This window comes from Lampetra planeri, chromosome 74 (genome assembly GCF_965212315.1).
Source record: "Lampetra planeri chromosome 74, kcLamPlan1.2.h2, whole genome shotgun sequence".
NCBI lineage: Eukaryota > Metazoa > Chordata > Hyperoartia > Petromyzontiformes > Petromyzontidae > Lampetra > Lampetra planeri.
The window spans coordinates 3,669,486-3,694,192 of NC_136179.1; the positions used below are offsets into that span (position 1 = coordinate 3,669,486).

Below are 24,707 nucleotides of genomic sequence, written 5' to 3' on the forward strand. Positions count from 1 at the left end.
ACGCTACTGGGCAGTTGGAGGCAGTCGCCCTCCAACAACAACGGAGGGCGGAGCGCCGGGTGGTTAAAGCACAGCAAGTTGGCACAGTAGGGGGCACAGGTGGTGCATCAACCAGTCATCTCGGTCATCTCACTCAGTCGACCCGTGGCACCTGGGTCTGCCCTGTGACCTCCTTCCAGCGGGCGTTCGACACTTCACGTGGCCTCAAGGTGCACAATCCCTGGCACAAGCGTTGTGGTGACGTCACTGTGTCGATCCTGGAGCTCTAATATACCTGGCCTACATTAGAGGAAAATACTGAGTCGGCCATGTCATGGTGGTGGTTCTGACATGTGTAGATGTGCATGCTGTGTATCTATATGTTCCTAGTGTGTGTATCTGCTTATTGAAGATTGATATTGTGTCAATAGATTTTTTTGTAATAAATTGGATTTACATTTTCCTATATATGGATTACCACAGATTAAGTTTGTGGAGGGAAACACATTTTATGTTGGGATATTACAACGTAAATATTTCGAGCCAATTTATGTGATGAAATGTATACGTTTTGATGTAAAACATTTTTTTAAAGGTGCTTAATGTCATACTGTTGTGACATTTCACTATTTCGATTAAATGTTTAATATACGTTATAGCAGTTAAAGTAACATCATGAAAAAATAACAATTAAGTGTTTGACAGCATGGATATTAATATATTGTCACGGAATGTTTATATACAGAGAGAGAACGCTGTGTTAAGAACCAAGATGGAGAATAATGAGGTAAAACTGACAAAAAACTACCAACACAAAACTTTTACACATATATAAAAATATGCAGGTTCATTTGTTTATACAGCATGTGCACATATATGTATATGAATCTAGATTTGAAGTTTTCGTGACTGGAGGGATCGACACTCTTTGGTTCTTTCGGTAAAGTCACGTACGTATAAAATAAATTAAATCACGACGTTTCGGGCTCAACACAAGCGTCCGTCATCAGGTAAAACAACCACAGCAACAACCACTTCAGCAGTTGTTTCTTGGTTGTTCCACCTGATGACGGACGCTTGTGTTGCGCCCAAAACGTAATTTAATTAAACTTTTTCTATATTTGAAAAAAAAAATCTAATTTTCTTGCTGTGGATTTCACACCTGATGATGATTGCTTGTTTTGCAGTCGAAACGTAGTGAGAATTTAATTGTTTAATATTTTTATTATTTTATTATTTCCCTTCTACGTGACTTTACCGAAAGAACCAAGAATATGAATCCCTGCAGTCACGAAAGCTTTAAATTAAAAGTATACATTTAGTTCAGATCCACTTTTCAACTTATACCTCTTCGCAATAGAATTGCATTTTCCACACATAGGATATTCTTCATGTTGAGTTAAATAATAATTAATTACTAAAGCAGAAATACAAAGTAAATCGGGAGTAAAAAATATAGTTGCACTGTTCTGTTCTTGCACGTGAAAATATGTTCATGAGCAATATCCCAATGTCCAGATATGTTAGTCACAAGGGCACTTCTGGAGAGAGTTTGTGTAGTTTTACTATTTTTCCTCCATTTAAACAGTGCAGACTACAGTGGTTTTACGACATGGTCCATAGTTTGGGTAGCATGGCCACAATCGCACTTTAGCTTGTCCTTAATTTTCCATGAGGAGATGTGATCATCGGCCTGTTAATGTATTGATTCAGTAGATGCTACACCAGTGTATTCAATGAATGTCAAGGTCCTGAGGTGCATTGATTAAATCTCCAATTAGGTATTTATTCTGGATGTCCACGATCTACTTTGTTAGTGTTTTTCTGGATCTGATTCTTCGATGATGATTGCACAAGCCAAGAAAGAGGATTGTCTTTTTACAGATCTGTTTTATGTGGGGCTAAAAGCTTCTATCTATGGTAACCCTTGGGACATCTTAGAGTGGGGTCATAGCAGACTGGGCTCTCACAGAAAGACACATCAAGGTGCATAATTGTTCAGGTGGAATGCACTTGCGGTAGTTTTGCAGGGATTTGGTCAGTCTATACTTGTGTTGAGTAGCTGTTGTGGTTGTAGACGGAGGTACTCGGCGACGGAGGTGAGTTAGGGGCTTCCGCCAGGGTTTATTAACAAGTATCACTATAAGGGTTCCCTCTTCACCCCTTCCACTATCCCCGTTCCTCCAGTGACCCCGCTTACGTCACGGGGTCTCCCTTAAATACCCTCTGAGGCGAGACGTCACGTGCACTACCCAGCGCGTGCGACCCCACGTCCCGTGATATCACCGCACCGGACAGCGCACGCGACGCCACCACTCTCCTCTACTCCTCTACATCACCCCCCCCCCCGTGAAAAAAAAACAGCCAACCCGGCTGCAAGCACCCCGCAAGCGGGGCCCAACACCGGACCGAAGACCGAATATTCACGAGTTCGTGTGCCTGAAGGTATAACCGGCTGCTAGAAACTAAACCTTAGGGCAGCACGGCCCCTCAAGCAGAACAGCAACAACAAAAAAACAAAACAAATAGACCCCGAATGCCTCATCCGCCGGATAGCGCCGAACGGGCGCCAGGGGCTGGGCCCGCTGAACGGCCATCAGGGCCATCACCGGAGCCGCATCCCCCTCGAGCGGGTATGCGCTGCTGGCCCGCTCCCCCGTATGATGTCCGCCTCCCGTGCAGGTGGCCCGTCAGCGGGCAACAGGCCCACCGCCGTGGCCTCCGGTGACCGGGGGGTCTCTGTCGGTCTCACTCGTAAGGGGCCTGGGGGCACACACACAGGTCGGACGTCACCTCCATCAACGAGACCCGGCCGGTCAGGCACGCCGGACACATCATCAGCCGGCCGCTCCGGTAATGGGGGTGGATCCCCCAGGGTAGATGGAACATAACGTTTGAGCCGGGACGGGTGCACTATCCACTGCCGGCGACCGAACCGAATCCGGACGCATTGCGGCCGGCGGACCTCAACAACCTCCACGGGGCCCTGCCAAGGGCGATGCAATTTGGCCGATGTGCCAACGGGAACCTGGGGACAATGCAGCCACGCTTTTTGACCCGCTACCCACGGGAGGCCAGCTGCCTGGTGTTTGGGCAGCCGCTCATTAGCCGCCTGCCGGCTTGCGGAATTCTCGGCAGCGGCTGTCGCGCCTCGCGCAGCCGATCAAGCGCGACCTTCAAAGGGGTCGGCACCGCCACCCCTTCTTGGAGGAGCCAACGTCCATCTGGACGTGCACCGGGGGCTCCGGTTCCCTACCGTACATCAAATAAAAAGGCAAAAATCCCGTGAAGGCATGAGGGGCCAACCGATACGCCGCCAAGACCCCCGGCACGAACAGGTCCCAGTCTGACTGGGACATGTTCACCTGGTGGCACAGCCTGGACGTGAGGGTGCGGTTCAAGCGCTCTACCATCCCGTCTGACTGGTGCCAAGGAGGTCACACACCTCCTTGAGCAACCTAGACGAGAAATTCCGCCCCTGGTCAGTCATCAATTGTTCCGGCGCGCCCTCGTCAAACACGTACCCCTGGACAAAGGCCTCGGTGATAGAAGAGGCTGACTGATCGACCAAAGGCCATGCCATGGGCCAACGTGTGAGGTACTCAATGCCCACCAAGAGGTATTTGTGGCCCCGTTGGGATGCAGGGAATGGCCCCAAAATGTCGAGCGCCACGAGCTCATTAACGCGAGAAACCCAGATGGACTGCAGCGGGGCCTGGTCCCGGACAACTGGGGCCTTCCTCCGCGGGCAGTCGTGGCAACTCTTCAAAATCAGTGCCACGTCACCCTCAACACCCGGCCAGTAATAGTCCCGCTTAAGGGTCAATAAGGTCTTGTGGTAGCCAAGGTGCATAAGCTTCTCGTGAATGGCTCGGGTTAATTTACCACGCAGGCTAGTGGGCACAACCACACAATAGCGTTCCAATTGGGCATCCCAACGCATGAGTAGTCCATCATGCACGGCCATCGCCGGGGCAGCCGACGAAGCTGAGCTCCGGGCCTTATGTCCGACACGGCGCCGTAGCTTCAGCAGAGAGGAATCCTCCATCTGCAAGCCGGTCCATACCTCCCAGGGAAGTCCAAGGCCGAAATCCGCGGGCGCCGCCGCACCTGGAGGGGTGTCCGCCTCGGCCGACGCGACCAACTGGGCCGCGGCGTCCCCTGGGGCCTTGCAACGGCTAGAGCCCAGGGCGCAAGCACACCCGCCGCCTGCCGGCAATCGGGATAAACCGTCCGCATTTCCATGCTGTGTCCCCTTCCTTTGGATTACATCAAAGGGGTAATCCTGGAGCACTTCGAGCCAGCGAGACAGCTGACCCGAGGGCTGACTAATCTTCAGTGAATATTGCAGGGCCGCGTGGTCGGTTCGGACCGTAAACAGCCTACCGTACAAATATGGTCTATACAACTGAACAAAATAAACAATGGCCAAAAGCTCCCTCCGGGTCACACAATATCGCTGTTCCGTCGAGGACAGAATGCGACTGCCATAGGCTACCACCCTCTCAACCCCGTCGACCACCTGGGCCAGGACAGCCCCAATTCCTGTGTCGCTGGCATCGGTATCGAGCAGGAAGGGTTTCGTAAAATCCGGGTACCCCAAGGGCGGCGCATCCGCCAAGGCCGTGCGAAGCGCCGCAAAAGCCGCCTCCTCCTCTGCGCCCCAGTGAAACCTTTGGCCTTTGGCGGAAAGGGCGTGCAGTGGCTTCGCAATGGTCGCAAAATCGCGGACAAACCGGCGATAGTACGATGCGAAGCCAACGAAGCTACGCACCTCAGCGACAGATGTGGGAGTCGGCCACGTCCGGACACAAGCCGTTTTATCCGGGTCCGTGGCGACACCTGACGTGCTAACAATGTGTCCCAAATACCTCACCGATGGTTGTAGCAAGTGGCATTTCTGGGGTTTGAATTTCAAGCCAGCAGCACGCACTTTGACGAACACCGCCTCAAGGCGTTGCAAGTGCTCGCCAAACGTACGGCCAAAAACAATAACGTCATTCAAGTAGATTAGACAAGACTCCCACTGCAGCCCCGCCAAGACCATCTCCATGAGACGCTGGAAGGTGGCCGGGGCCAAATGGAGACCCATAGGAAGCCGATTGAACTCGAACAACCCCTGGGGCGTGCGGAACGCTGTTTTGGGTCTAGAGGCCTCATCCAGTGGCAATTGCCAGAAGCCGGAGAGCAAATCTAAAGTTGAAAAGAACCACGTGCCCGAGAGGGCGTCCAGGGAATCATCCATGCGAGGCAATGGATATGCATCAGCCACCGAGATCTTGTTCAATCTACGAAAATTGACGCAGAACCGGAGACTCCCGTCCCGTTTCTTGACTAGCACAATGGGGGCACCCCAAGGGCTAGTAGATGGGGAGATGATGTCCGCCGCCAACATTTCCTCGACAGCAGAGCGGACATGATCTTTTTCCGCTGGGCTAAAGCGGTGGGAATTAAGTCGAATAGGGGCCGCATCGCCCGTGTCTATGTGGTGGTTCAAAAGAGTAGTGCGACCCAGATCAAACTTACTTTGGCTGAACACATCGGTGAACCGCTCGATGAGGTCGCGGAGTTGCCGACGTTCCCCGGAGGACAACGAGGCATTCTCGTCGCACAACGTGGCGATCCATGATGCGTCGGGGTCCCCCATGCGCATCACGCCCGCCACGACCCCTCCATCCGGGGCAGCGCTCTCGGGTGGAGGAGCCGGGGTCGCGTGTGCCAGGACGGCGCCGGCCGGGACTACGACCGGCAAGGGTCCCGAATTGAGGACCTGCAAAAAAAGGTCCTGGCCCCCCGACACGGCTGTCAAGGCGCCCACCAACCCCTTCGTCCTTGAAAAGTAGCTTGACGGGGACAGGAGGATACCCGTCTCCGTGGAGCCCATTTCGAGCGGTTTGCGCAACCTAAGGGGTATCAGGATTTGTGACGCCGGTGGTACGGTCACCGGCACTTTATTCAAGGCCCGTACACCGGCGACCAAGGGAGACAGGACGGTAGGCGATTGTAGGAATTGCAGCCGCCTCCCTGACGGCATTTCCACACAGCCCTGGTCAACGAGAATTCGGATGGGCATCCTAGACAAAAAGTCGGTCCACAAGAGGCATGGCACTGCCAAGGTCCTGGAGACCAAAATCGGCCCGGCCAACTCAATCTCGTCAACCTGAACCGACGCTACAACGTGGCCCAAGATGCCCAAACTGCCGCCGTTCGCGGCGACACAAGCCCGCGAACCGGCCTTAACGGACCCACGCTGCGGGGTAGCAGCCCAAAAATGGCCTCAGAAATAATGGTGGTCGACGCCCCCGTATCCACCAGGAGGCGAACGTGCACCCCTTGCACATATCCTGCCACCGCTGAGGAGCCGGCAGCTGCCGCCACCATCCTATGCGCAAGCGCATCCCAGTGGCGGGTCTGTCTGGGCCATTGAGGGGGTGATGACGATGGTGCACCCGACCCTTCGAGGACAACTCCATGACGATGGGCCCTAGCCCCGCTAGATGCATGAGGTGAAGGGAGCGGCCGCGCAGATGATGCGTCGCGACTCGCCTGGGGCCCCGGACCCGATGCCAAGGAGGGTCTGGGAGAAGGTGGAGTCCCTTTTCCAAAGGCCTTCGGGGCATTCCGGCAGCCCCGCTCAATGTGGCCCCGCTGACCACAGAAGAAGCAGGGCACCGTGTCCGCCTCCTGTGGACGGGAAGGTCCCGGCCGCCCCCGCTGCTCCGGACGGCGACCACCCGCCCCCCTTCCTCGACGATCGGGCATCGCCAGGGCCGCGAGGGTGTCCACCCCCTGCGAGGTGACCCCCCCGTCCGGCGCCGGGACCCCCGCACACGCCGCCATCTGAGGCCGTTGGCGGAGGGAGAGGTGCGCCTGAATGTTTTCGGCGACCACCAAGGATGTGATCTGCTGATCATTGTTGATCGACAGAGCAATTCCTAGCTCCCTTGCCAGGTCAAGCAGCTTCCCCAAGGCCATAGAATCAAGTGCCCTGCCGTACAGGTCAGGGTATGCAGCCTGCGCCAGGGCCAGGAGCGAGCAGCAGAAGGCCAGCGGCAGTTCCCCCTCCTCCCGCCGCCGCAATGAAAACTTTAGCTGCGCGGTGGACGGCGGCTCAAAAACGTTGGCCATTTGGATATAGGCCGCCGGGAGTGTAGCCCGATTGGCCGGATGGATGGACTTGAAGGCCTGCAGAGCCCTTTCGTCCAAGCAGGTCGGAAGCGCCGGCAAGGCCTCCTCCATGGACCAGCCAACCGACATGTATGCCGCGTCGAACCGGTCCTGGAAGGCCGACCAGTCGCCCCCTTGCGCGACAAACGGCGCAACGTCGGGTAACCGGCGCTGCCATTGGCCGCGCGGCGCCGCGAGGTGTGGAAGCCAAGCGGCACCTGCGGGCCACCCGGCGGACGCGACGTGGTGCGGCGGTGGCAGCATTGCAGCTCCCGCGGGCCACGCCGAAGACGCGGAAAGGTGCGGTGGTGCTGCGGCCCCCATGGGCCACGCCGTAGGCGCAGCGAAGTGTGGCAGCGTTGCGGCTCCCGCGGGCCACGCCGAAGACGCGGAAAGGTGCGGTGGTGCTGCGGACCCCATGGGCCACGCCGTAGGCGCAGCGAGGTGCGGCTGAGTTGCGGCCCCCATGGGTCACGCCGCAGACGCAGCGAAGTGCGGCTGAGTTGCGGCCCCCATGGGCCACGCCATAGGCGCAGCGAGGTGCGGCTGAGTTGCGGCCCCCATGGGCCACGCCGTAGACGCAGCGAGGTGTGAAGGCGCCTGAGCTTTCGCGACCCACCTGTCAGCGGCGGCGTACGAAGCCATGGCGTCGTCCCGCGACGTGGCGAGTGACCACGGCGTTGCAGCCTCCCCGGGCCACGCCGAAGACGCGGCGGTATGACACGGAGCCGCGGCGGCCCCCGTGGCCCACCCTGCCGGCGCAGCGAGGTGCGGGACAGCGGCCGTAGCCGCGGCAACCTCTCACGACGCGGCGAGGCACCAGGGCGTTGCGGCCTCCCCGGGCCACGCCGAAGACGCGGCGGTATGACACGGAGCCGCGGCGGCCCCCGTGGCCCACCCTGCCGGCGCAGCGAGGTGCGGAGATGCAGGCACGGCATGGTGCAGAGCCGCGGCATCGCCGGTGGCCGGCCCCGTGAGCGCGGCGACAGGTGGAGCCGCGGCAGCACCCGCGGTCCATTCCGGCGGCACAGCAATGTACGGTGCAGCGGCAGCCGCCGCTACCCACCCCGGCGGCCCGGCGAGGACGGCACGCGCGTACTTACCCGGGGCCCCCCCGGCGGGCACAGCTTGATGTAGAGCCGCGTCGTCGCCGGCGGCTGGTCCTGCAGGAGCGGCGTGCCGAGAAACCCCGGCCGCGTCGGTGGAGAGATGCGGCGTCGCGGTAGCCATGGCAGCCATGGCGCCGACTTGCAGTGTCGCTGCCGTAGTAGCGGCCGCATACGGCTCCCGAGCCAACATGGCCGCCGCGGATTGCGTCGCAGCCAACATGGCGGCCATTTCCGGTGGAGCGGTCGCTGGGAAAACGGCGGCGCTTTCAACGTTGGCAGTTGACAGTTGCTCCCGTCCCGAGTGCGGGGCGGTTGGCTGCGTCCGCGCCTCCACCTCGGCCAACCTGACGGTCAGCTGCCCCACCGCCTGCAGGAGCTGGTACAGCAGAGCTGTGGGGACGCTCTCCGTCTCTGGCGGCGGCGGTGAGCTGGCACTCCCCGCAGCCGCCTCCTCCCGCTCCGGCCCGCTCGTCTCCATGGGGACCGTCACCGGGGTCCCGGGCTCCGGGGTCACTGCTGGAGCCTCCTCTCCGCCGTCGGCACCCTCCAAGTCATGTGCCGGTGGGTTCTTACGCCATGCGCCCGCTTTTGACATGTTGGCGACGGTGTAAACTACTGACACCAGTTGTTGAGTAGCTGTTGTGGTTGTAGACGGAGGTACTCGGAGACAGAGGTGAGTTAGGGGCTTCCGCCAGGGTTTATTAACAAGTATCACTATAAGGGTTCCCTCTTCACCCCTTCCACTATCCCCGTTCCTCCAGTGACCCCGCTTACGTCACGGGGTCTCCCTTAATTACCCTCTGAGGCGAGACGTCACGTGCACTGCCCAGCGCGTGCGACCCCACGTCCCGTGATGTCACCGCACCGGACAGCGCACGCGACGCTACCACTCTCCTCTACTCCTCTACACTTGTAGAAATATGCATCCAATAACATAATATCAGTTCTTAAGAGTATTTGGAATGTTTTCATTGTTTGTGCCCTGTGTGGCAAGAGCTATGTCATCTGCATATATGAACTTTTGGGATTATGTAAATGGCAGGTCGCGACTATGTGTTGAGGAGCTGCCGACGACTTACTCAGAGATGGAGGTGAGGTTAAGGGCTTTCGCCGTTTATTAAGGGCTACACAAGACACGGGGGGGGGGTGAACCACTTCCCAGGGGTTAGGGGTCCCGGGCTAGGTCCCACTGGGTCCCAATACAACCGGCTGCCCTGTGCTGTCTCCTCTGCGCTGGCCGTGGGATCATCCAACACAGCCGACCGAGGAGCACAGCCACGTCCAGCCCTGGCGCTGTGCTATATCCACTATCCCTACCCTCTTGCCCCTGGCTCCCCGTTCATCCTCTCTCAATCCTTGACTCCAGCTACGACCCAGCTTACGTCACGGTGTCCCCCCTTTATCCTCGAGGAGCTGTGTCGTCATGTGCACTGTCCAGCACGCTGAGGTAAAATCCATGCTTTACAATGCAGTCGGCGACATTTCTATTATTGATGCAGTCTCATCTGATCACTGTGCAGTAATATTTAACATATTACCAATGATGCATAGCAATTTGTACGTCAACGTACGCATTTAAACTAAGGTATACGTACATTGCAAGACTTTGAATCCATTACTGCGGATTCTGCTTTGCTTGTATCCTAAACCGACCACCATCTGATCAGCTCTAAGCAGCTTGCGTCTGGATTCTATTGCTTGCAGCCTGTAACATTAATGTAAATGTCCTATTACATTATTCAGTTACAGACGTCATTGCCGTTCTTCAGTAGTTTGGGCTCAAGTAGCATGTTCAAGGCCCTCCTCATCATCGGACATACTCTGGAATAACTGTGCTCCATTGGCTTCCCAGTTGGCGAAATTTATATTAGTGATGCAGGCTCATCTAATTACTGTGCAGTCATCTCCAAGATGCCGTTACTTTGCTTACTCTGTACCCATCAATGCCAGATGTCTTATCATATGCTAAATCCACTATTTATGCATCAATTACAGAGGACGTTGCCATTTATGGCCTCTTCAAGGAGACTGCTTTTTTCTAAAAAGTTTATATCCCTTAACCCATCTCAAGACCTAACTGATTTCTGTCACTAAGACCTCCCCATGGCATTCAGAAGAGCTATGGACAATGAAATCAATGGTTCTTAATTCTGAGCGAGTCTGGGGGAAGTCAGGTTGTGTCATTTATCGACAGCTCTTTAATACATCACTCTACAACTACAATGTTGTCATCTCTCAAACAACATATGTTCATCTTGTCTGCCTAATTACCACCAGCAATTTTGATAATGCAATTTTATGTCCTAATGTTAATAATGATTTGTTAACGTCTGCAAACAAAAAGCTTTCAAGCATTCCCAACAGTTGTCCAAGGTTGCCCCCCATCAATCTGGTGATCCACCGTCATAATGTCTGCCTATCAAATTGAAACTACAAATCTTGGTGTCTTCTTGGACCAGTCTTTGTCTTTTCGTTCACATGCCACCCAAGTCGTGAAGACATTCTTTTAATAAAAGAATCTCGCCCAGCTGGCACCACATTCTTTGTTCTGAACATGCTGAGAAAATGGTCTACGTACCTGTTTTACGATATTTTGTCTCCGGAGCCCCGATTAACTTCTTGTGTAGCCTGCAGTCTGTCCTACATGTGTCCACCGAGGTTCACTCTCCACTTAATGATGTCTGTATGTTTAGCTTCATTCGCACCATACGTAGCCACCCATGCTAATCGGAGACATTACCATGTCTCATCTGTGCTGATGTCTCTGCATTGGCTTCTATTTCAAACGCGAATTGGCCCTGTGCGGTGATACCACTTCCAAGATACCCTCCCACTCACTTTGGCCACTTGTATAGCACCACCACACCTTGTTTTGGCTTCAGCACCAATGATAAAGCAGGTGAGCAACTGACATCATGGGGAGCAGCAGAAGGCGAGCAACTGCTCCGTGACACAAAAGACCATGGCACGTTCAAGTCAGCACGCTGGAAAAAACAATTATACGTCTGATCTATGTTTTGTGTCACGGGATGATAATTGTAACTTTATGCCATGAACCAGAACCGTCTTTGACGACTTTCCAAATAGAAAACATAGACCTGTATTAATCCTTATCGACCTTCAGATGGCACTGATCCTCTCTGCACCAAAGACCAAACTGGAACCTGAGAATGGGTTTATGGCTGAATTACTCCAAAGACTTGGTGGAATCTGTTGGACAAATCCCTCCACGTGTGGCCAACTACCACCGATTAACTGGCTTCATCAAGGCAGCAGCCAAGCTCAACATTTGTAGAGATTTCAAAAAAGTATTCGCGCCATTTTGGTCTCGAAAAAGCTTTCAACTCTTCTGACAATTTAATGCCGATCGGAAGCAGGAAACTGCACAAGACTTCGTCGAATCACTGAACTTTGCAAGAAGACAAAGGTGGTGCAAAATAGCAGAGGTGCTTGACTTTACACAATCTAGCCGCCATAAAGCCTGTTGCCTACTAAGGATGCTGGGAGAACCAGCCATGCCAACCTAAAAACCTTTACAAGTCAGTCCTCACAACATTGCCTAACAGCTAATCAGCAACTCTCAAGCACCGATCAAGACGTTTACAAATAACTCTACTGTACTCTTGACCCCTGCCAACAAACCTCCACTTTCTGTAGTCCTATCTCAATGGAGGAAGTAGATGCTGGTATTGCCCAGATTAATACTTGTAAATCCTCAGGCACGATGGCATTTACCCAGAGTTCATCAATAACTTGGGACCACGAACAAGAAAATCGTGAGACACATTCTTAACTGATATCCGTTCCATATATAATGCGAGCAAGGAAAGGGTGGGTGCTGCCTCCGCACCACTCACGCGGGCCGGAGTATTAGGGGAGGTGGAGCCTGGTCGTCGGGGTGAGTGGGGGCGGAGTCAGGGTCACGTGAGGAGGAGGAAGAGTCAGGGTCACGTGAGGAGGAGGATATAGGACGAGAACCGGAAGGGGATCGGGAGTCGAGAGAGAGTGGAGATAGGAGAAGCCACGCGGGGTGCTGGCGGAGAAGTGGCATGAATTGCCACGTGGTCGGAGTCACGTCACCGTCGGCCAGCGGTTTACGTGGAGCAGCGTAGTGTCTGCAGAGTGTGCGGGAGCACACGAAGCAGCGGAGTGGCTGCAGAGTGTGCGGGGCACACGGAGCAGCGGAGTCTCTGCAGAGTGTGCGGGAGCACACGAAGCAGCGGAGTGGCTGCAGAGTGTGCGGGGCACACGGAGCAGCGGAGTGGCTGCAGAGTGTGCGGGGCACACGGAGCAGCGGAGTGGCTGCAGAGTGTGCGGGGCACACGGAGCAGCAGAGTGGCTGCAGAGTGTGCGGGAGCACACGGAGCAGCGGAGTGGCTGCAGAGAGAGCGGAGGACTCGAACGGCGTGCGGAGGGGCACGCGAGGAAGATGTGCGGGTCCGATCGGGGACATCGCGGGGTGCGAGACAAGAACCAAATTAAGGACAGACGGAGACCAACATTGCCTAAGAGTCCTTTATTACACTTACATGTGGTACCAAATGAGTGGAAATTGGACACATTATATACATTTTTAAACCAGACATAGACATATAGGATGTCAATAACTACCACCCAACCTCAGCATCTGCTACAATATAATGGAGTGGCCCCTCAGAAACAAGTTCTGAACTGTCCAAAATTGCTGCCACCAGGTGCTAGTTTTGGGGCTAATTTGAAAAGCCAGCTCAAAACAGGAACATCATTCATTGATATTATTTGTTTTTTTTGGTAAATTCAAATAGATAGATAAATTATAATGAAAATAAAGTAAATGAAATATCACGACGTTTCGATCGCAACACAAGCGGTCGTCATCAGGAAAGGGGTTAGCCTCTGAAGTCAAACTGTTGTACAGGTTTGTAGATGGGCGTAGCCCAAGTGTATCAGCATCATCAGGAGCATGGGTGGGTCAGCAATGCCAATGCAGCAAAGGTCCACCATTAAATCACTGTGTGCCGCTCCACACACCACACTGCTGATTGTGGAGGTTGATTGACAATAAAATACAAGTCAAGTCACGTCCCAAAGTGGTTGATGACATGTTTCTAACATTCCTCTCGGTTGAAATTGTCTGCGTCAGTATATATGGATGGCTTCATAAACGACTCTTTGTTCATAGCCAGTAGGCTTGCAAAGTACCATCACCTTAGATAAATCAATTTCGCGTGAGCCAGCCGCATTAAAATAATGATCAGCCACGGCAGCAGTATTGGTCCTACCGTATTGCAAGGACGGGAGTCGAGTGGATGCCTGGATGGCGTCCGTCTCAAAAATTTCCATGACAATATTGGCTACAACCGGAGGAGGGAGAACCCATTGGGGTGCCTTCATGCTCCTGGTGTTGCTGATACACTTGGGCTACGCCCATCTCCAAACCTTTATAAACAGTTTGCTTTTAGAGGCTCACCACTTTTCCTGATGATGACCGCTTGTGTTACCATCGAAACATAGTGATATTTTTTATTAACTTTCTTTTATGATTATTTTTTATTCTTTCTATGTGACTTTAATGAAAGAACCAAATAATATGAATTCCTGCAGTCACGAAAGTTTTAAGCATTCATTGACCTCTCATCAGCACATAATGCAATATGGCAGTTCTCCTCATGAAGCTTGCGACAGCCGTGCCTTGATGCCCAACTATCAGTCTCATCACCGAAATGCTTAGCGACCGATGATTCACCGTCAACCTTGGTGGGGCTACCAGGAGCTAACATAGATTGAACAATGGTTAATTGGCCCGGCTGCTCCACCAATACATAAAAGAGCCCCCACGCCCTAGGCTTGAATCCAGGAAGCCTTTCTGGATGCGCTTCTGCTTTGATGGTCTGAATGGTGGCCTGCTATGAAAATGGCAGCCAAACACATCACAGTACCCGACCGTGGAAGTGCTTGAATTCTCTCTCTCACGACGGCTGTGGAACACACTGAACTGTGCTTGAAAGAAGCACGGGAGATTTATGTGCAAGTTTCTTTAATTTAAAATCAAAGAATCGCCAAAATGTGACTGTTGTAAACCCCAAACCATCAAACGCATCACCAACGAGTGCCATCCCCACACACACCTGGCAGTATTGCTGCAATCCATACAGCGTCGACTATGTACGGATCTTGAACTTATTTCGCACCGTACATTGCAAACCATGCTAATCGGAGGTACTGCTGCCTTGGATTGGTTGAAGGACCTTAACATTGAACTATGACACATATAAAAATGGTTGCTTTTCCTCCTTCTCCATGCCATACAAAATGAAAAGGGGACTGCTTATAGGGAGGTTTGTTTGTGTGCTCGCCAATTATCTTCATTCTCTTCCCTCCTATACAATCTCTGCGCATCATCTTTCGTGCTCCTCTACCACACCCATTCGTTCTTGTTTGATTTTAAATTTAATTTCAACACTCCCTCTATTCCTTCTGTCCTCCTGCGCCTTGTCAATTCATGCAGTCTCCACCTTCTTCCATCTTCTCATATTCATTCTTCTGGCAATATTCTTTTTTACCAAATTTTAATGTGATTTTTTATTTTATTTTACTCAATTAAGTAATTATCACTTGACATTACAACCAAATGGCAACGGTACAGCGGACATGCAGCAACAGGAATGAAATAAGAAACCAATCATGCCCTCAGCTGTTAGCAGCTGAGGGCATGAAAACTACTGATAACCAATATAACTGTTAATCAAATATAGGAATTACATTTTAAAGAATTAATCTGTTCCAGGATGATCGAAAGTTAATAATGTCCCGCTTTGTTTTGAGGCTAATTTCTTTCCTACTCTTGTTCTTTAACGAATTCACTTTAGATGCCATTGGAATCACTATTAAATCACTAAGTTGAAAAATAAGTAATAATCACTAAGTCTGCAAGATAACTATTCCCACTGCCAAAACAGAAAACATAATGTAAACAAAGCCAGGCGTGGTCTAAACGCTCATAAATGGTTGTCACTGATTGGCTGAGGTATGCTCATCCAACTTACGAGTGCTCCGATTGGCCAAAATTGCACCTCCGTGCAAAACGTAAACATACCGTTAATCAAAAATGTAAAGTTAGTCGAAACCATGGGGTCCTGTGAGAGGCGAAAAGTTAACCGAAAAACTATTCGCCAATTTAACTTTTGACCAATGGACTACTGCAGTAAATAAAAACGATTAAAATAAATAAAAAATATAGAAACATTTTTTATTTAAATTTCAAATGTTATGGAAAGGACAGTCTGAGTTGATGCATCTTGCACAGACTACGTCATTGAGACACTCGGCGCTTTTCGAATATCCGGTGGCAGGGTGTTCACCTATCAACAAATCCCCCTTCGATCACTTCTTTTTTTCCCTCACGATTTCTCTCCCCACACCCCGCAATGTTATCACTAGATATCCAATCCTCCGTCATCCCTCTCCAATGCACTTTTTGCCACCCTCAAATCCGGGCTCCCCTTCGCTCTCAGCCCCCTTTAAGCAAGCCTCTTCCACCTTGGATCAATCCCTGCTCCAGTCAAAATGATGCCTCTTGTGCAAAGCAGGCTCTTTAAATGGTTTCCCGTAACCCACAACTTGGCTTCGTATCATTCGCTCCTTTCCCACGTTATATCTGGCTTGGAAAAAAATCCAAAATATATTATATTCTGACACTCATCTCCTCTCTCGCTCCCCATCCCATCAATTATTTTCCTCCAGTTCTAATTCCCCTATCTTCTTTCCCTTCCACCATCTATTTCCCGAACTTTTTCACTTCCAAAATCGACTTAATCCGTTCCTCCTTTGCTTCACCATCCCCACTGTCTAATTTCTTCAATCTTTCCTCGCTACCACCTCGAACGGACTCCACTTTCCTGTCTTTTACTCTACCATTTTTTGTCGAACGTTCCTCCATAATTTCTAAAGCCCACCCTGGTTCCAGTCCACTGGAATGTATCCCCTCCTCCCCCATACCCCATCTACTCCCTCTGATTCTCCCCTACTTCTTCAGTTCCTCCCTTTCCCCTGGTGCCTTCCCTTTAGACTTAAAAGCCGCAGTTATCATTCCTCTCCTTCATAAACCCCCCATACGTCTATCCTCAAGAACTACCATCCTGTTTCCTTTTTACTTCTCACATCAAAACTCACCAGAATATCATTAGGGTTAAGTTTGATATATTTAATCACATTCACAAGATGTTCTGATTTTTTTTATGAATGAAGATGTCCTATCGATGTAGAGCTGTATTTGTTTAGTTATATATTTTGCTAATTTATACGTGGCAGAGCCAATTGTACTGACTATGGGTTATAATGGGATGTAAATTTTATGAACCTTTGGTAGCCCATACAGTCGAGGTGGTTTTGAGGCCCTTGGCTTAATTCGGTATTGCTCATTCTTAGGAATTAATGAATTTGCAATGATTGCAGTAGTCTCACGTTCTAAAGTATAAGTTGGATCTCGTTTCATTTTAATGTAGGTACTTTCATCTAGTAAAACTTTAATTTTATCATCATAATCAGCTCGTGACATCACTACAGTAGTGCGGCCTTTATCAGCTGCCAGGATTTGAATATCTTTATTTAATCGGAGCTCTCTTAATGCTTTTGCTTCGTTAGAGCTAATATTTTCTATTGGTACTTTACTATTCTCAATTATTTTGGAGTGGCCTGAAGGCAGACCACTCCTGTGGTCTTCCTTCAGGTTTTTCCACATACCGGACACCATCACAACCCTGGTGAAGTCGTACTTCCAGGATCTGCAGTTCTGCTTCACCATCTCAGAGTTCACCACCTCATGGCAGTGCCTGAATGTAGGTATAATGGCGGGATGTACCATTTCTCTGTTGGCATTCACAATGGCAATGTAGGTTATCATCAGATCCTCAAAATGGGTTGCTGGTGGACAGCAAGTCGACTCTGGTTTCCGCCTCCCTCCACTCAGAGCCTACATGGACGACATTACAACATTGACCACCACTGTCCCATGCACCAGGATACTGCTCAGAAAACTCGAGGAGGACATCAGCTGGGCCCTATGAAGATTAAACCATCCAAGTCACGCAGCATCTCGATTGTGAAGGGAGTATTCTCTGACCTGAAATTCTTCATCGGAGATGACCCAATCCCAACAGTGTCTGAGCAGCCGGTAAAAAGACTTGGAAGGTGGTATGATGCAAGCATGAAGGACAAAACCCAGGTGCAACAGCTGCGCAAAGACATCAGCAGTAGCCTACAGTCCATCGACAACACCCAGCTACCTGGAAAGTTAAAGGCCTGGTGTCTGCAGTTTGGTCTCCTACCCCGGGTGTTGTGGCCCCTAGCAGTGTATGAGGTTCAAATCTCAACAGTGGAGAAGATAGAGAGAGGAGTCACAGGATACTTAAAGAAGTGGCTCGGAGTTCCACGATGCCTTACCACCATAGGCCTCTATGGAGATGGTGTCCTCAAGCTGCCCCTCACCAGTCTAACAGAGGAATTCAAGTTTGCAAAAACCAGGCTGCAGATGGTGAGCAACAACGCGCTGACCTTGGCAACTGTGCGCAAATGGAGGCCAGGAAATGCAGTCCAGGAGGCAACAGCAGCCCTCAGACATGCTGACATTGTGGATCATGTTCAGCAAGGGAGAGGAGGCCTTGGGCTAACTAGCCGCACAGCTTGGAGTAAGGCCATTGCACCAGAGCGGCGGAAGATGGTAGTGCAAGAAGTACGCCATCAGGAGGAGGCTGCAAGGTGGGCCAAGGCAGTCTCTCTTGCCAACCAGGGACAGTGGACTCAATGGGACAGTGTGGAGAGGAGGAAGATCAGCTGGAAGGATCTGTGGGCCATGGAAGCAAGGCGGTTGAGCTTTTCCATCAGAGCAACATATGACGTCCTTTCAACACCAGTTAATCTTCACCAATGGTATGGTGAAGATCCGGACTGTGCCCTCTGTTCCATGCCAGCCAACCTTAGGCACATTCTCGCAGGGTGTAAAACAAGCCTCACCCAAGGACGCTACACTTGGTGTCACAACCAAGTCCTTAAAAACCTTGCATCCGCCCTGGAGGACAAGCGAGCTGCCACCAACTCCCTACCACCCCCAGCAGCATCACACCCCTTACGGACGACCTTTGTCCACGAAGGGGCTAAACCACCAAAGAGCGGCTCTACACCAATAGAGCGAGACCAGCTGCGCTTGGCCCGCGACTGGAAAATGCTAGCTGACATTGGCCGGCAACTTGTGTTTCCTCCGGAGATCGCAACCACCACCCTAAGACCTGACATGGTGCTCTGGTCCCGTTCGCTCAAGAAGGTCTTCATCATTGAGCTCACAGTACCCTGGGAGGACTCCGTAGATGAGGCGTATGAGCGAAAACATCTGCGCTATGCGGATCTAGCTGCCGAAGCACGGCATCATGGCTGGAACACAGAAGTCCGACCAGTGGAGGTGGGCTGCAGAGGTTTTGTGGCAACATCTATAACCAGACTGCTTAGAGACCTGGGAATTAAGGGCCAGAGCCAGCGTTCGGCAATCAGAGCTGTATCGGAGGTGGCAGAAGGCAGCAGTCAGTGGCTCTGGATGAAGAGGAAAGACCCCAGCTGGGCCCCGAAGTGAGAGGGCCAGGAGGTATGCGGTCAACAATGCTTGACTCAGGGAGGAGGACGCCCCTGCCATCCATAGTCCCATGGGATGTTGGCTATCAACAACAAGGCAACTCCTATGACTAATTGGGAATGGGACGCAAGCGTAGGATTGATCACCCTGTCGCTGGCCGCCTTTGGGGAGGGTGTATAGTGTGAAAGGCCGAAACACCCTAGGAACCAAAGGTACACTACTGACGATGCGCTCCCAAAAATTCACCAGGCTCACTGCTCATGAACTCTTGGAAGTGCTTGCACAAAGGATAGTAACATCTCATCCCGTGTTCTTGGAATCTATCAGAGTTTGTTTTTTGTTTGCATTTTGACCACAAGTATTGTGGTTAATGCACACATGATTCCTTGTAAAACCTTTCAGTTTGGTGTTTTAACATCTTAACACCTGTTTTGTTGCCAGAAGAAAGGGGAAAACCTATTCTCATATGTTGGTTCTGGCAAAGGAGGTCCCATGATGTCTTTCAGATTGCATTCGCTTTTCCCAGTTGAAGATCTGGCAAGAATGCTCGTTGTGTCACCAATTACAGCAGTTAACAGAGACATGCACTGGTCGAAGCCAATACTTTTATTCAACACAACCAGTTGCTTATGTTGCAAGTTATAAATGTCGCAGATGAGCCAAATAAATTAATGCGTAGACTGTATTTGCAAGAGTTGCATTTATGGACAGTGAAGGGAACGACTGTAAGAAGAATCCGAATCAGAATCTTTATCTATTCTGGAGGAATCCGATGAGCTATAAAAAAAATCACAGATGTCCAGTAGGGGCACGTCAGCAAGTTACAACAGCAAACAATACAAAAACACGATAGGAGTTGAAAACATAGAAAAGGCAAACAAGTCACAAAATGTGAATACATAATAATAAATAAAGTAAAATTACACAAGTACATAACTTCCTGCCGATGTTTCGACACTAAATGCAAGCTTAAGCAAGCCCACAACAACAACAAACAGTCCCAGACAACAGCAAGACAAAAGAGTCCCTCAATGACATTTCAAATTAAATTGAACTATCCATACACGGGTAAGGATCAAAGGCACAAATCGCATTGGCAACATATCCAGCAATAATCTTCTGCTTCAGTATATTTTTGAAGGGAGATTTACGAAGTTAAGAGAGGAAACAAGGTTGTTCCAAAACGTTGGTGCTGCAACGGCAAAGGCTTTGTCACCTATTCCTGTTTTTGTCCTAGGGATAGTTAAAAGCAATGTGATGGACGTCTTAGGCTTCTTGGGTTTGACAATGGGGCTAATGAATTAGCGGCATATTGCACAGATTTGTCAATACGGACGTTATGGATGGACGGGGACCAATGTAGCTGTATTCTTGCATCAAGTGATGTGAGATTTAATTTTAAGTAGTCACAATGGTGGGTCATGGAGGTTGTGTAATGTAAGAAATGAAGGTGACACGAGCAGGAATGGTTGTACACACTACTGTCAGATGATGGGACTGCCCGTGGAGAGGGATTGTGACAGCAGGCGTGTTTGACAGAATTGGTGAGGCTGTGGTGACAGCGGGGAGACGGAGTGCCAGGGCCAAAACAGTGAGAAGCGAGAGGGTGCCAGGGTGGAGCATGTTGGCAGAATTGATGGTGTAGGTGAGCAGGAGAGAGTGGGATAATCAAATCACCATGTGGCTGTGGAGATTACAAGTGGTGAAATATCCAAAGGGCCTAGAAGTCGGTTGAACAACGTGGAAAGTTTTTAGTAGTGTCCAAGTGTAGACCAGGAGTTATATTTTCACAGTTAAGCATTACCATGATAACCGTGATACACTGTATTATTTTTCTGAAGTCCGGCAAAAACAACCCCCTACCTCCTCGCGGTGCCGGACGGGGAAAGCTGTCGCGGGCAGTGCCGTAGGGGGAGGCACAATTCCAATTGGCCTCTCCCTTCATGGTGTCTCTGAGCACCACAGTGGCAAAATTGGGGCTCTGGGTGGGTGCGAGGGGCTGGTAACCCCTCCACCTTCAATAATTTACCACTAAACCACGAATGAAATATGTAACTAATAAGCTTGTGCCGGAGACCACGGGGGGACAGGCGTCTATGACGTCTCCTGACCAAACCCCATTTGGCGGAGCCAGGAGATTGAATCTTTACCCTCGGAGCTCTTCCAGAAATAACGAAAAGCCACTTCAGATGGCCACGTGGAATGTTCGAACGCTCACTGCAGAAGAGAGGCTGCCACTCCTCTGTCGGGAGCTGGACCTGTACCACCTGGATCTCTGTGACATTCAGGAGGTCCAGTGGACCGGCTCTGGCTCCTTTCCACTCAGGGCAGGAGACTGCCAAACAACATGGTGTGGCTCTTCTTCTGAACAAAATAATTAAGGAGATGTTGGAGCGTGGCGGTTTGGTATGGGAAGCTGTAAGCCCCAGGCTACTTTGGGCTCGTCTTCCCATCAACCGGAGGCGAGGAGTGGTGGTCGTGGTTACTTATGCCCCCACCGAAGACGAACATCCGTGGAGGGATGCAGGCAAGGCCGATGAGTCAGATGCCTTATATGACCTCCTGTTACAGGTGCTGGCTAAAGTGGCCCCTCCGGATAGAGTCATCTTGTTGGGTGATTTCAATGCCCGAGTTGGTCATGATGCTGGCACCTGGTCTGGAGTGATTGGAAGGCATGGGCCAGATCAGCTCAATAACAACGGTAGGAGGCTGCTACATTTTTGTGCAGCCCATGGGCTTGTAATTACCAACACGCTGTTCCGGCATTGGCGCATCCACACAACATCATGGATGCATGCCGGGTCCAAGCAAGAACATCTGCTGGACTGCGTAGTGATGGACCAGCGGATGCGAGCCCATGTCCTTTACAACAGGACCTACCATGGAGCTGATCTGCTCTCTGACCATTGACTATTCATCTGTAAGATGCGCCTGCCATTCTTCCACTCCGGTGGTGGGTGTATACCCAGGACCCCATTAATTCCAACCTAAGGTGGCCTGGTCTCAGCTAGTTGATGGAAGTTTCAAGCGAGAATGTAATCATCGCTTGCAGATGGGGTTGGTATCGTCCCCCACTCCTCCTGATGTTGAGGGTAAATGGGCGAGGTTTAGGACTGTGACTCATGCAGCTGCAATGGCTATTTTGGGTACGCGGTCCAGTCCTCCCCAGAGACCCTGGCTGACAGAGGAGGTGTTCAGGCTGGTTGAGAAAAAGCGACAGGCCCACTTTCATCGGCTACATCATCCCACATCAGAGAATGAGGAGACTTACCGCAGCCATCGCAAGGAGGTTCAGAGAGCCGTGAGGCGTTGCAAGGTTGGGTGGTGGTCGCGGGTTGCTGAGGAAATGGAGTCTGCCTCAGTGGCCCTTGATCACAACTTCCTTTTTAACTCCATAAAAAAATATAACCTGCAGCGCCACACCTATTACCATCATGAGGGAAAAACGGTGATCCAATCTCCGACCCCAGGAACAGGTTTGCAGATTTTTTGAACATTTCTGTGAGGTCCTGGGGGAGGGGAAATCCCTCAGCCATGAAAACATCGTGGCACAAAGTGGGGAAGACCTTCCTGAGGCTGCGGTGACTCAAATATTGGAAGAAGTCACCCCCTGTGAGTGGCTGGCTGATGTGCGATCTGTTGAGGAAGTACTGATGGCGATCCAGAGTTTGAGACCAGGAAAGGCATCGGGCAGAGATGATCTCCCAAGCGAAATGCTGAGGGAGGGTAGCGTTTGTGCACAGACTGCCCTACATGACATCATAACAACAGTCTGGACAACTGGACAGGTTCCGCAGGATTGGAAGGATGCCCTGGTGGTTCCCCTTTTCAAGAAGGGGGACCGCACAGACTGTAACAACTACAAGGTCATCTCACTCTTCAGTATGCCGGGAAAGGCCCTGCCAAGGATTATTCAACACCGCCTTGCTAGGCATGCTGTGGAGAGGCTTGCGGAGCCCCATTGTGGTTTCAGGAAAGGGCGGTCCTGCACAGATGCCATATTTTCTGTCCGTCTGCTACAGCAGAGGTGTAGGGAATTTCAACAAGACCTACATCTCTGCTTTATTGACCTGGTCAAGGACTATGATACCATCAGTAGGCCTGGGCTCTGGGTTGTTCTTCGTGCTTTCGGAGTCCCTGACCCTCTGCTCACAATCATTAAGGACCTTCAAGATGGTGAGCGGGCCCGGGTAAAACTACATGGCCGTGAGTCAGAGCCATTCCCTGTACACCTTGGGGTGCGACAGGAATGTCCTCTGGCTCCCACATTATTCAACATCTATTTTGACCACGTAGTTCATGAAGCCTTCAATAGCTGTACCGGGGGAATTTCCATTTGGTACACATATAATGGGAGGCTGATCGATGCCCGGGTGCGGTCAAGGGATGGCTCCCTATTGGTCAACCACATTATGTATGCCGATGATTTGGCAATAACTGCACATTCAGAGGAAAAGTTGGAGACGCTGCTGCTGAAACTGGAGTGTGCCACTAAAAGGTGGGGCCTTACCATCAACCCCAGAAAAACTAAGCACCTGCCTGGGAATTTTGTACCATCGGACACTCCACTTCCACAACTCCCAATCGGTGATGGGGCACTTATTGAGAGAGTGGAGAGTTTTCCATACCAGGGCTCCGGTTTAACAGCAGAGGTCTCATTCCGAATCAGTCAAGCGGCAATATCTTTTCATCGGTTGCGTAACGCTGTGTGGAAGCTACCTGGTCTGTCACTCCGCACGAAGCTTCACGTCTTCTCAGCCACAGTCATTCCCTCCCTTCTCTACGCTTGCGAAACGTGGACCACCCTAATGAAACATCTTCGCCGGTTAGAAACATTTAGGCTGGCCTGCCTACGATCCATCCTGGGTTTAACCAGGCTGTATTGTGTGAGGAACTCACAAATCCTTGAAAAATCTGGGCAAAATCCCATCGATGAGCTCTTCCGGCACGCAAGGTTGCATTGGCTGGGTCATGTAGCCCGCATACCCAGCCACTGCATGCCTAAACAGCTTTTGTTCGGCCGGATCGAGGGGACTAAACGGGTGCGGCACGGGCTAGAGGAGAGATGGAGTGATGTGGTACAGGAGGACAGGGAGCTGAGTGGACTTGCCGATGACTGGTAACAGTGGTGTCAAGATCGGCCTCTGTGGAGGAGGCTCGTGAAGGACGCTACTGGGCAGTTGGAGGCAGTCGCCCTCCAACAACAACGGAGGGCGGAGCGCCGGGTGGTTAAAGCACAGCAAGTTGGCACAGTAGGGGGCACAGGTGGTGCATCAACCAGTCATCTCGGTCATCTCAGTCAGTCGACCCGTGGCACCTGGGTCTGCCCTGTGACCTCCTGCCAGCGGGCGTTCGACACTTCACGTGGCCTCAAGGTGCACAATCCCTGGCACAAGCGTTGTGGTGACGTCACTGTGTCGATCCTGGAGCTCTAATATACCTGGCCTACATTAGAGGAAAATACTGAGTCGGCCATGTCATGGTGGTGGTTCTGACATGTGTAGATGTGCATGCTGTGTATCTATATGTTCCTAGTGTGTGTATCTGCTTATTGAAGATTGATATTGTGTCAATAGATTTTTTTGTAATAAATTGGATTTACATTTTCCTATATATGGATTACCACAGATTAAGTTTGTGGAGGGAAACACATTTTATGTTGGGATATTACAACATAAATATTTCGAGCCAATTTATGTGATGAAATGTATACGTTTTGATGTAAAACATTTTTTTAAAGGTGCTTAATGTCATACTGTTGTGACATTTCACTATTTCGATTAAATGTTTAATATACGTTATAGCAGTTAAAGTAGCATCATGAAAAAATAACAATTAAGTGTTTGACAGCA

General features: G+C 51.1%; 1 protein-coding gene across 9 annotated transcripts in view; it reads left to right on the forward strand.

Annotated features, from left to right (window-relative positions):
• LOC144737861 (guanylate-binding protein 1-like) overlaps nucleotides 1–24,707 on the forward strand; it is a 237,702-nt gene that overhangs the window by 194,984 nt on the left and 18,011 nt on the right. For 6 of the 9 annotated variants that reach the window (XM_078620735.1, XM_078620731.1, XM_078620734.1 and 3 more), the window contains 2 exons: nucleotides 725–766; nucleotides 9,622–9,702. The exons of 1 other annotated variant lie outside the window; for it this stretch is intronic. In XM_078620735.1, coding sequence (XP_078476861.1) covers nucleotides 725–766; nucleotides 9,622–9,702 — 123 coding nt within the window. The remainder of the gene's footprint in view (nucleotides 1–724; nucleotides 767–9,621; nucleotides 9,703–24,707) is intronic. 2 more of the 9 variants (XM_078620733.1, XM_078620737.1) reach the window with 1 other exon arrangement.